Source organism: Stegodyphus dumicola, chromosome X1, assembly GCF_044657685.1.
Source record: "Stegodyphus dumicola isolate Sdum_Otavi_A_Nest chromosome X1, ASM4465768v1".
In the NCBI taxonomy this organism is placed as follows: Eukaryota; Metazoa; Arthropoda; class Arachnida; order Araneae; family Eresidae; genus Stegodyphus; species Stegodyphus dumicola.
In genome coordinates, this window is record NC_140780.1 from 156,864,195 (window position 1) to 156,877,254 (window position 13,060).

At 33.8% G+C, this 13,060-nt stretch overlaps 1 protein-coding gene across 4 annotated transcripts in view; it reads left to right on the forward strand.

The window, feature by feature from the left end:
• Nucleotides 1-13,060, forward strand: part of P5CS (Delta[1]-pyrroline-5-carboxylate synthase) — a 172,770-nt gene that overhangs the window by 114,227 nt on the left and 45,483 nt on the right. For all 4 annotated transcript variants that reach the window (XM_085808339.1, XM_085808341.1, XM_085808342.1 and 1 more), the window contains 2 exons: nucleotides 4,658-4,820; nucleotides 9,527-9,670. In XM_085808339.1, the coding sequence (XP_085664465.1) occupies nucleotides 4,658-4,820; nucleotides 9,527-9,670 (307 nt within the window). The remainder of the gene's footprint in view (nucleotides 1-4,657; nucleotides 4,821-9,526; nucleotides 9,671-13,060) is intronic.

The window sequence follows — 13,060 nt, forward strand, 5'->3', positions numbered from 1 at the left end:
TCTTATGAAAAACATATAGACACTCCAAGAGTTTGCCTTCTGGTTATGAAAAAAATAAATAAATAAACCACGTTTAAGTTCTGTATCTTAGAATAGTGCGTGTTACTTTAAACAGTAGAGATATGGACGAAGTAATTAATAGGGCATTCATTCATAAGGTCTAGCGTATTTGAGTAGGCAGAATGATAAACAATCATTTTGACCTGGTGATAAGCATAATGTGCTATATTCTCTTTGTGATGTCTTTTCAGTTGTTCACGTTATTGTTTCCTTACTTAAGAAACTTTCAAGATTAAGTTATAAATGTTGATGCAGCACCAGATATGGAAACTTCTCTGAGATACTGTTTAAGAATTCTTTGATTTAAGCGAAGACAAGGAGGATGTGGCTACAGGTTCCAAAGGAGTGGCAGTTCTGACAGATAAATGTCAATAAAATGTAGTTATTGATATAAAGAACTTAATTTTAAAAGAAATATAAATATTTTGAGATAATTCTGAAGAGCTTTTTATTATATTTAATACATTATAATTTATGACAACATATTTTAAAACTGGAGGGCTAATCGCGGAGTACCTAAGAGATAATATATCAGAAATGAAGCAATAACACAGATAATTAGCATGCAGCTAAATAAAAATATTGTACTTTATAGTCTTTAGCTGAAATTCTGAAACCAAATTCTGAAAATGCATTCACCCCATCAGTGACCGTGTGGTTATAGTGCTTAATATTGAGAGTTCGATCCCAGGCGAGAGGGTTAGTTGTATGGTTGGTTTTCGTAGTTTCCTCGATGTGCAACGTGAATACGATCCAGGTTTCCTTAAATCCTCTATGAACGCATAGGCAAATAGCCCTAGCGTGCTTTGCCTTATTCATATAACTTAACATAACCTGGAAAAAGATTCAACACGTTGCTTTTGATCGAGATTGAACTATATTTGCACACTAGGTTATTCTGCACTATATTTTTGCAAGAATGTTAACGGAAAATAGCTTAAAAATATTTAAATGTGAAAATAATCTAAAAATTACAAAAGAAAATGAAAAGATCGTAATCTGCATATATATTTGACAATCGGGGAAAAATTTGATATTCCTAAAACCTTATAAAATTCCCTTAAAATTTGTGAAAATAATCTTAGGATTCCGTATGCGATAAAGTTACTATATTAGTTATAACTTAATGTTTAAAATTTTATGATATCATAACCCTAATTGGGAATCCAATGAGAAAGTAATGAAAGTAGTTCAGTATAATTTCATTTTATTAATATACTCTTTACATTCAAAGAAACAGGTAGAATTCCACGTGTATTGTTTCAGAATTAAATGTTTTATTTTTCTAGTTTATTTATCTAACAAAATATATATAATGCGTAGAATATACATCATGTGTAGAATATGAATAATTGTGCCTAATTCCCAGCCAAATCGAAAAATGAACAAATATTTATCCCTCAGCTCGAACACCCTGAATACCTTTATTAATTAATTTTGTCTATAACAATGATATACAAAAAACATACATTCTTCTGATTTTCTCTGTATACTGGACCTCTAGATCATGAACTCACATAGCCTCAAATCTTTGGCAATCTCGAACCAAAGTATGAGTTAATCATGTTTCCGAGCCAAAGTATGTGTTAAGTTAGCTCAGATTTTCATTTGCTTACTCCAAGGCTTAAATTAGTAGTTAATCGAAGGCCCTCCTTACTTAGGAACTTTCTAGTTTTTAAGTGAAATCATAATTCAAGTCGATTTTCTGTGAGGTTATTTGAATTATGGCAAAGCACACGAGGTCTGTCTGCCTAAGGGGAGTGATACCTTCGTGAGAGACTTTTTAATGGAAACTGACCCGTATTTATGTTACAGATGAGAAAAACCATTAGAACTCTTATGTAGCCAACCGTTTGCTGCAATTCAAACTCGAGTTAAACTAATATCACTGCTTACTGATCTTACCGTTTGGTTGCTAATAGGCCTAATTAAAGTCATAAGGTGGTAAGTTAAAGGTCAAAATAAGATGAGCTCCGATATTATTTTACTATTTGGCATTCATTTAATGTAATGGAAATATTTTTATTTCTTTACATTTTATTTAAATTTAATTCTTTACAATATATTTTTTATTTATCTTTCCTAACAGCCTTCTGAAGGGCTCTGCCACTTCTAACTAAGTCTTGATAATTCATAATTTTCCAAGGAGGGCTTAATCTCTCACAGAAGAAGGAAGGCGCTGAAGACATTTACTCGAATATTCTTCTTCTGAAAGGCGGTAAAAAGGCATTGAAAAGCGAGTGAACATTTGAAAAATTAGACTGCCTGAATACATTTGAAGCAAATGTTTAATTATTCACTTCATTATGAAAGTGTTAGTCCCGCCTCTTTACAAAATTCAAAGTTAATTATATCAGACTAATTTTCAGATATTGGTTTAAGTTGAATGTAAATTTCCAAGGAAAATTATTATAAATTATTAGTCTACTATTCTAAAAACATGACTGCAAATTCGAACTTGCACTTTCAAGCAAAAGTGTTCTTTCAGTTAATACTTTTGCGCGTGCCATAGGTAGAACCTGTGCTTGTTTTGTGCATTTTTATTACTATAAATGCTTCGAGAAGTCTTTAATTGTTACCATTCCGTTTTCGTATTGCGTGATGAACTTTAATAAATAATTTAATGAAATGCAATAAGTGCTAAGAAATTTTTAAGTAGTTTCAGTCAGTACCCACATACCACTTTTTCACTTTCAAAGTTTATCATTGTTGGAAAGAAAGAGCTATACAAATTCGAAGGGGCCGCTGAGTGGAAAAATATTGAAAAGAGGGGCTCTAAATCGAAAAAAGTTAAATGCTTTGACAGATTAAGGCATATCTACTTAAGAAAAGAAGTTACTTCGTGGAGAACTTACTGTGTTGTAAGTAAGAGCAGAACACTGCTTTTCTTATTTAAATAACTGTAGCCGCAAATTCCTATGAAAAGTAAGTTTATGAGGTATTTTCTCTCTCCTTCCAGCATGCCTTCGTGGTGTAACGGTTAGCACACTCGGCGCGTATTCGAGAGATCCAGGTTCGAGTCCCGGCGAAGGCATTGCACATTTCTTCAATTTTCTGATTAAAAAAAATTCTACATGACTCTACAATGGGGCCCGAACTAAAAGCTGGTGGATAATGTTCTTCACCCCCAGGATTTGGCGACTGGGTCTTTCTAACCCCAGTCGCTCTTTAAAAGGGGGAGTATATATTTGCTCCCTCCTTTCTGCATGCTTTTGTGGTGTAACACAAAACTATAGACATTTGTAAAATTACTAGCACACTGGGCGCGTATTTGAGATATTTATTGTACGCTACGTAACGTCAAGCAGAACATTTAAGAATAGGGTAATCCATCTTTAGTTATGTCTCTAGGTTCATAATTTCGTTTTGGATTTATTGTGTTGATATACGATTATCTGAATGTGCATCGTAAATATGAGCTTTCCCTATAAAGTCGGCAACACTAGCAGACGAGTAGATGAGACCACTGAATGCTGGAAGTTCGACCAAGGGGCGATTCCAAGCTAACGGATTGGCTGCATATTTGATTTGTAATCCCATGTGTAGCATGATTACGAACTGGTTTCTCTTAGAAACTCCTCCACAAAAGCATCCCTCTCCCTTCGTCATATTCAAATAACTGATCCCTTTAAGAATTTTTGAGAAAGCATCCTGCACTTGGTAGATTTCTATTGCGCATTTTACCTTAATTAAATCAACTAGCTCTATATATAAAGTCTTGTTTTTCCCTTTAAATTAAGTGTTATGTATAAAGCAAAGTTAAATTCCTTTGCATTTGATTATATACACTTTGCTTTTGAGTAACTGTTCCATTCATATTCCCAGCTAGACTTTAAATTAGTTGCTGTTTCAGAATGTATCGAATTATTTATTTAATTAACTAAGAACCATTGTGTTAAGATCTAGCTACAGTTAGGGGCATACGTTATAATAAAGCAAATGCGTATTATTGTAAGGACTTGTTTCCTTACCGCTTGCGCCTGCATGGTGTAATTGCATCCGGCATTTGAATCCCGGAAGGGGCGTTGCTCATTTTTCAAGTTTCCTGCTCTGTAATAAACGTAATTATTCTATAATTTTACAAATGTCTATAGTAAAAATATCTAATGATAAGTAAAAAGTATAGAATTCATTCTCTCTAAATTCACAGATGTACATGTAAAAGAACATGTACTTAAATAGTAACAAAAAGAAAAACATACTCTATTTATCATGAACCAAAGTGGGATTGTACATTTTTGTTGGAAATTTGCGTTTTATGCACCTAAGGATTTACTTAGTTTGCATGTATCTCGTTAATAACTAAATAAAACTGTTTTCAAAGCTTTGAAGTTATGCAAAATTAGATTAGTGAAACTGATGCGAAACCAGCCACCATAAAACTTCCTTCAGCTATGACTGTTATGATAAACGGACGAACGAATAAGTACTTGTATAAAAGCATTTTAGATTTGGAATCCTTGCCAGTAAACTTAAAAGGCTGCTGTTACTTTAATTTCTGACTATTCTGCAATTAAATACCAAGCGTCATATCAGAAAGAATAAGTAAAATATTTTCAATTTGTGATTTATTTTCTACTCTTCCTTTCTCGAAAAGGTTCGTGCTGCAAGTTGGGCCCTCGAGCGTGGAGTTGCTGTTGTCATTTGTAACGGGACCGCCGAGCAAGCTGTCGGGCGTATCATTCAAGGAAGAAGAATTGGAACTTTCTTCACGGATCATAAGAGCCTCACCGTTTCTGTAGAGACACACGCTGCAAATGGTTGAAAAATTTCATTTAGTCTTTATCTTCTTTTTTTCTTTTTCACTCTGTAATAGATTAAATGCTATTTTAGTGCAAGTGATAATAGATTTTGGAAGAGGTCATTGAACACAGTAATTGAATTTTTCCTTGGAATTTCGTGACATGTGTAGTGAAAACTACAGACTTGTTCACTCTTTCGGAAAGAAATTTTCGATTAGCTCTCTTATATTATAAATTTAAATAGTTTCTTTAATTCTTTTCTGGCTGAAGTTCTTCAGTCGCTGTTTTAATTTTATATGTGTATTTTGTGTAAATCAGTGTAACTATAGATTAATATTTATTAAATTTTTTCCCGTTTAAACGGCCATTAATCAGGTAGCGTGGCCCACACGGAACACTGGTAGTTCCATCCGAGGTCTGAATCCCGCGAACGGGCTGGCTGGCATGGTCGTTTTCGTGGTGGTTTTTCCCGTGTGTAAAGTGTTAACAAGAGCTAATTTCCCTTAAAAAGTCCTCCATGAAGGCGTCCCTGCCTTCCGAGTAGTGCTTTAATGCGGAACATGTATATAATAATAATAATGGTGTAGCGTACTTTGCTGTTATTTTACAAGCGCGTCTATTATTCTAGATTTAAGTTTTATAAATTCAGTGGATGATATCGGTTAAGGACTGTACAAACATGAAGCATCAATTTAAGGCCTTACCATTGCTTTTCGAAAAAGTCAAGTTTTGCTTCAGCTGATAACAAAATCTCATTTCCGTAAACAACATGGCATAAAGGCATAACAATTATGCAAAAATATCTGCTTGGCTTAAAAAACAGGAAAGGTAATGAAAGAACTTTTCCTAAGGTGGTAAAAGTTTTCTTTAGAAAAACTGTCTAGACGAAAGTTGCGACAGTGTGAGATATGCAGTAAAAAAATGGTAACGGAATTAAACGATCCAGCTTAATTTGCGCTATATATGTAAAAAATCTGATGTGTACACCACATGACTTCCTTGTATTGGAATATTAAATTATACGCATTTTTTCTTGCATTTCATTTAAACTTATTGGATTGAATTAAATCTACTTCGCCGACAGCGCATAAACCACAATAGAATAAATGCATTCTTTAAAATTCATTCTAGTATTTGTTTACCATAGCGACACTCTGGCGCTAGATTCACTTAACAGTATTAATAATTATATAACAGTTAACTTATATAATAATTATATAACGGAAACTAAGCTAACTGTTATATAATCTAATAATTATATAACAGTTAACGTATATATTTCGTTCCTATTATAACTCATAATGCACAAAATTTATATCATTTAAAGATAAGAATTATCTAATCGTTGCCACATGTTCTATTCAAATACTATAATAAAGCTAGAATGATGTATAAAAGAAATTAAGCAAACAAAACAAAAACAGTTTTTCACAGACGATTGAGTATTTCTCATTTAATTAATTAAGTTCTCACTTCACGAGAAGGCAAAAATACATAAAAACTCAAAATATCTATATTAAAAATTACGAAGTAAATCTGAAACACTTATTTCCTCGAAACAAATTCCAGAAAGAGTTAAGCATGATTTAATTGGCAATAATAAATGAATGCGTTATCTTTGTTGTTACGAAGCTAAGTTTCTCTAGATTGGCAACAAATCCACTAGTCTCCTGTTTCAAATGTAAACATCAATGGCCGCCATTAAAAAAGGCTTAGCGCCAATTAAACAACTTTAAAATTGCTGATAATTCTAAAAATATTGCACACAGATTTACTAAAGGCATGAAATCCTTAACCGGAAGATAAAAACAACATAATTCAATCATTTTTAAAGCAAAAAATGTACAATTTACAAACATATAAGAGTAAAGAAACTGAGATCACTGAGCCGGGTAACAGAGTGGATATATATATAAATATATTTATATACGTTTGGTGCGGCCGATTGCAACCAAAATACGAGGTGCACATCTACATGTTATAGCAGTCCTATATACAAAATTTCAACGTTCTGAGGCTACTCGTTTTTGAGTTATGCGAGATACGTACGTACGTACATACGTTCGTACAGACGCCACGAAAAATTCTCTTCAGAATTAATTTTAAAGCAGTTTTATAATTTTTTTGGAGGAAACGAGTCTTTTATTCTGTCCTTACGTACAGATATCACGCAAAACCATCGTTAAATTGCATTGGATAGCGGTCAAAATGGATATTTTCGTTGAAATATGCTGCCTGAAACTTTTCGCGATTACAATACTTCCTTTTTACTTCGTACAGGGAAGTAAAAAAGAATTCAGTGAATTTGTGCAGCAAAACACTCTTGCAATAAGTGAGAATAAAAAAATATTTTTGTTAGTAAAAATTCTTTTTTATATAATAATTAAAATGTTATTAAAACAGTCTCTATCATTCCCCCTCCCAAATAGCTACGTATTTTATTCCGCACTTTTCCCATATAAAGAAGCAAATTCTTCAGCACTCAAAAGGTTAGACTCCGGTCGAGCTATTGGTGTTCAGCGGTTTTAACAATCGCAGTCTAGCAAAGAGAAGATTGCTTTTTTTAAATATTTTTATATGCTTTTTTTAAATATTTTTTTACGTTGCTTTAATGAATCAGGACGTTCATTGAAATACATAGACACAAATTCTAACTCATTCTACTCTTTAGAGGCAGTAGAGGAACATGTTAAGGATTTTAATGGCCGTCCGCTCATCATCTGAAAAACTGTATTCGATTTTTGGAATTCCTCCAAAATCTGAAGAGAAGTAATGATTTTTAGAAAGTAACCTATCTCGTAACGATGAGTTTGGCATATCTGGAATTATTTCCTTGAAAGCTTGGATTCTATAGGAAACTTTAAATTTTTTTTTTTCTTATTTGAAACAAATAAGTCAACTTCAGCAAAAATACCTGTAATTTTTTCAAAAGTTCTGAGTAAAGCACGAGCTATGTACAATTAATGAATCATCAATGTAAAAAGGACTTAGCTGCCTTTTTAAGGTAGATCGACTTCCTATAGTGAAACATCAATTAAGAATAAGAGAACTGTATCATGCTTTTTTCCATGTGGACAAAGTAATGCCAATGAACAGGCGAACAAGTGGGTAACTCTAGGGTTTTCCTTTTCCCTCAGTTTTTCTACTGTCAGTAAATAAATTTAAGACACTTCATTTATTGGTTCCAGAGTATCATCGAAAAAAATGACAAATGCAACGAATCTTCTTATTTCATTTGTCATTTCCTCAATCGCTATACAAAGATCTTTCTTCACGATTTCTGCGCTGATTTGATCTAAGAGCTAGCTATCGCAAGTATCAAGCTAGTTTCGTATCACATAGATTCTTAAAGAATTGTTCTTTTCGTATGAATTAAAAAAAAAAAAAAAAAAAAAAAAAAAAACGCTCATTTTTTTTAACTTCCATAGTGATTCTGGCTTCAAGAAACACTTTACATGAAACTTTGAAAATTAGGATTCTTTAGATGATGATTCAACATCAACTGCGCAGAATTGTTTGCTTTCCTTCTGCAGCTCTTAATTTTGTAGATTTATTCCTAAATATTTTTTTAAGTTTCTTTACAAGATACTTCTTTTTCAAAACTGAACTATTTCTCAGAGAATTTGCGAAGTAAAACACTTTCATCCGTAAAGGACATATCTGATCCCAATTCTTTTGTCGAAACAAATTTACCTTCTAACTCGCATTAACTTTTACTTAGGTATCGCAAACATAACCGAACTAAAAATTTAAATTTAAAATTTTTCCGGATGTAAAAACAACTTCATTAATACGGCATATATAAAATACACATTTCCCGTGGACTGTTACATAATCAAACTTCCCTGAGTTCAGTCGAAGAGGCTGACATACACGCACATCTGTGACCAATGCGCAATCATTTCGGATTGCGTCATAGGATCAGCGTCGCCTGTTGAGAAAACTTCAAAGTAAAAGCACGGACTGCAACGAAAGGAGGAAAAGTAATTATGTTTCAAATAATTTTTAAGGTATTTCTCCCACCTTCTTGGGGTGCCTTCGTGATGTAGTGGGAGGTTCGAATCCCGCGAACGGGCTGGCTGCATGGGTGTTTTCGTGGGTTTTCCCATGTGTAACGTGTATACGAGCCGGTTTCCCTTAGAAAGTCCTCCATGAAGGCATCCCTCCCCTTAGGTAGATAGCCCTAGTGTGCTTTGTCATAATTAAATTTTACCACACCCCATCGTGATGTAGTGGCCAGCACACTGAGCCGTTATTTCAGAGGTCCGTGGTTCGATTCCCGGTGAAGGCGTTGCTAATTTTTCATCTCTTCGGCTTTTCCAATTAACCTAATGTCTCTACAAATTGAATCTAATAAGAATAAGAGGTAAATAAAACCATATGAAAACATCAGAATAGATATTTATGACAGGAAGTACCAAATAATTCTTTTTTTCTCAAAAATTCGCAAAAAAATGGTGTTTTGCGCAAATAAGCCAAAAAAAATGGGGGTTTGCCTGAATGTCTGTGCTCTAATGATCATAATGGAAAGATAAAAATTTATTTTCATCGAGGAATTTTGAAAGCTGTTATTTTTGTTTCCATTTGTTTCTCCTATCGCTTCAAACCTGATGAGCGTACTTCTCGGCTATACTAATAGTGATTGAAGGATTTCTCTAATATGCTAATCGTGATTTAAGTACATTCTAGTTCCAAGTCAATACCTCCGTTTCCTTTCTTTACAGCCAGAAAAGGTGGAAGAAGACTACAAGAAATATCTGGAGAACAAAGAGCCGAAATTATTTTGACCCTCGCTGACCTTCTTCAAAATCGCAAAGACCAAATTTTGGCTGCAAATATGAAAGATATCCGAATAGCTGAAGATACAGGTTAGTAATACGCCTCATAATCTATGCCTCATGTGACAAAGCATGAAATTATAACAATTAGAATTTGTTTCACAAATTTTCTTTCATACGAAAGAAAATTATCCTCTGTTGCAATTTTTATACTTGATTTAAAATTAGTAGTAAAAAAACAGACATTTTCTACTAATATAAGGGCTCTTAAAACTGCATAAATTAGCTTAAAATGATTTTATATACTTGTAAGGTTATTTTAATTTTATTAACAGTTTTAATTTTGAGTGAAACTTCTTTCCTATCAAATCTTTAACTTCAACTTACGACTTCCGGCCAGAACGTAGTTTTAGAATCACGTCTGAATACTTAATGAGGAGGAGCGGTATTCGAAGTTCTTGAACTTCGAAGCCTCGAAACCTCGAAGTTTAAACTTCGAGGCTTCCTGAGAGAATCAGAGTTTCTGATTTGCGCGCGTCTGCCTTTTGGCTACTCTCTCTCAAAGCTGTTATTACGCTCCGGCCGTACTCAGGCGTCACCATCGAGATAGATAAGGCCTGCGCTCTGAATCGAAACTGGCTTGTGACGTCAAGGTTAAGGGACCCTCAGCAATAACTCACACAATGACACTCCCCGAAACTTTCTTCGTATTCTTTGTCCACCTACCTCTTAGGTGTGCGGAAAAAATGTCACCCGGGAAAAAAGGAAACGGAAAGAATGTCCCCGGAAAATAAGGAACGGAAAAATGTCACTCGGAAAATAAGGAACGGAAAAAAAGGAACTCTAAAATCTCGCCAAATATTATCGCCAATCTGAGTTGGAGAAAACAGCCAAATTCTCGTTTAACCAGGAGGGTTATAGAGGGCTGTCTTGAGGGAGTGTTAAGTGTAAAACGCTAAGCTAGCTGCACCTTACCAAGGTCACTTAGAAAAGAGGGTTTTTTCAAGATGCCTCTGGGAAGATCTCATTTCTCCCACACTTTGTTTCGCCCCGTTTTGGAAAGAGATCTAGTTTCAGGGTAGGTCCCTCGGAAGAAAAGAATAAATGGGGAAACAATTTTTCTGCTCTAACGTATTAATGATTACCGTCTGTGGAACTAAACGATTTCGTATGTCCCTGATTGAAAACTAACACTTTTGTTCACAGCTCTGATTTTATGTTGCCGTTAAAGGCCTGGAATTCGCTGTCTCATAAAATAACTATATTTCATGATATACCTTAATGAATCAGTTAAAGTATATAAAATTATTGGATTCTGCGATATAACTAGTTATTTTATAGAATAATGATGGCCTAATCGTTATGAAGTATTAGTAAATACCTTCGTTATTGTATTAGAAAATGCCTGATCGTTAGCAAAGATGGCACGCGTCCTGCTTTATTGAAAGCAGGACTAAGAAGCCTAATTATTTTTATAAGTTGCAAAAATATAAATATAACTATTGGTGTAGTATAGTCTCTTATTTTTTATTGCTGTTTAATTAATATAGCAACAATATTTATTATTAGTTCAAAGGGGCTTTGTCCCTAAGGGACTATTGTTTTCGTTTTGCGATTTTGCGTCGAATCGCTCTGAATATCCGTTTCACTTTTCAAACTGTTGCTACCAAATATTATCGTATTGTATTATATTTAAAGAAATTAAATAATGAAGAATCTGCATAAATGAATATATGTTCCTCGCATTGTGATAAAACAACGATACCTAGAGCCATCAAATTTTGAATAACGTAGTCCTCCATTCGAATATGGGCACCTGGAAGCCCGAATTTTGAATTTCTAATTTGTTTTATTACCTATTTCATATTTTGTAAAGCTGTTAGAAATTTTTGATTAACAAACTCGGCGATTTCAAAGTGAGGAATTCCAACACTGTACGGGGGGGGGATTTGTCTCCAGCGCGCTAGACTATGTATCAGAAATTCTAAAGGATATGCTCATTTCAAAATTATTTTGAAATATATCCTTTGAATTGAATTTTATGGTTTAAGTGCAAAGAACATGATATTTAATAAATAAAGGTAACACACAAAATGTTACAAAAATGCCCCTTTCGACGTAATTTAAAAAAGAAAATCTGAAAGATTTCAGATTTATGTATTCTGTTTTATTTTATTATTTATCAGTTAATCTATCCGTAATATGAAATGTAATTTTCAAGAGAATAGAGATTTATCATTAGTTGTTTTATAAAACAAAGGATTTATTTTAAATTTTGATTTAAATTTTGTTTTAAATTTTGGTTTTGATTGTTTATTTTTTACTTTAACAGTCTGTCTTTAGTTAATCTACAGAATAACTAGTTATTTTATAGAACAATTAGTAAAGTGTGAAATTATTAATCCATTGTTGTTATTTTTGTCGTGACTTATCTCCATTGTCTGACAGTAACATGAAAGCAAGCCCACGAAATCCATTGGGGCATGGAGTGCAAGATTGCGCCTGTCGTTGGCAAGAGCCTTGCGCACTCTACTGTTGACAGTACGACTTTGCTCAGTTCCGGCCTAAATTTTGAAGGAGGGAGTCCTGAGGATCTCCCATCGCTTCCCCTCTGCAACCAACCTCTCAAGAGGCCTTTCAGTTTGCCTCAAATTTAAAGTGTCCCATGCCGCACAGACACTATACATTTACAAACATCCATGCCTTCTCCGGGATTCGAACACCTCCATTCGAACATCCATGCCTTTTCCGAGTTCATCTTCGGTTTGGCAGTCAGCTTCACTAACCACTATCCCGGTTGGGTGACTTATTAATCTATTATACACTTTAATCGACTTAACTAGTGAATTCATGAAATACCTAGTTATTCTATGAAATAATTGAATTATATGCTTTAATGATAGCATACATTGCATCACTAATAACGTCAACTTGTAAGGTAGATTAGGATTCATGATGCGAAACTTAGCTGAAAATATTTTAGTCATATCTCATGCTTTAAAATTTTACTCATTTATTGTGGAATATTTTCAGTTATGAAGCATTATTTGTGTCAATTCTTAATGAACGATGGAACAAATCCCAACAAGTAGATTTCGTAGCACTGACCTCATTTTTATACAAAGCGAATCAAATACGAATGTGTCCCTTTGTAGAGTCATTAGGTTTTTATGAAGCAAGAGACATGAAAAATGAGCAATGCTCTCACCGGGACTCGAACCTGGACCTCCCGAATACCTGCCGAGTGTGCTCCCGCATTACACCACGATGGCGTGCAGAAAGGAAGGAGAAAAATAGCAATTTTTAGTATATGTACTGGGTATTACGTAAATATTTGACTAAAGATACAATTTAGAACTAAGTGAATGTGAGCTCATGAATGAAAAATATTAAATAATATATGTTGATTCTTAGAAATTATAAGTAGAGAAGGATGTAAAAAAATTAATCAAATTTCGAGTTATTCTGAAAATGTTTTCG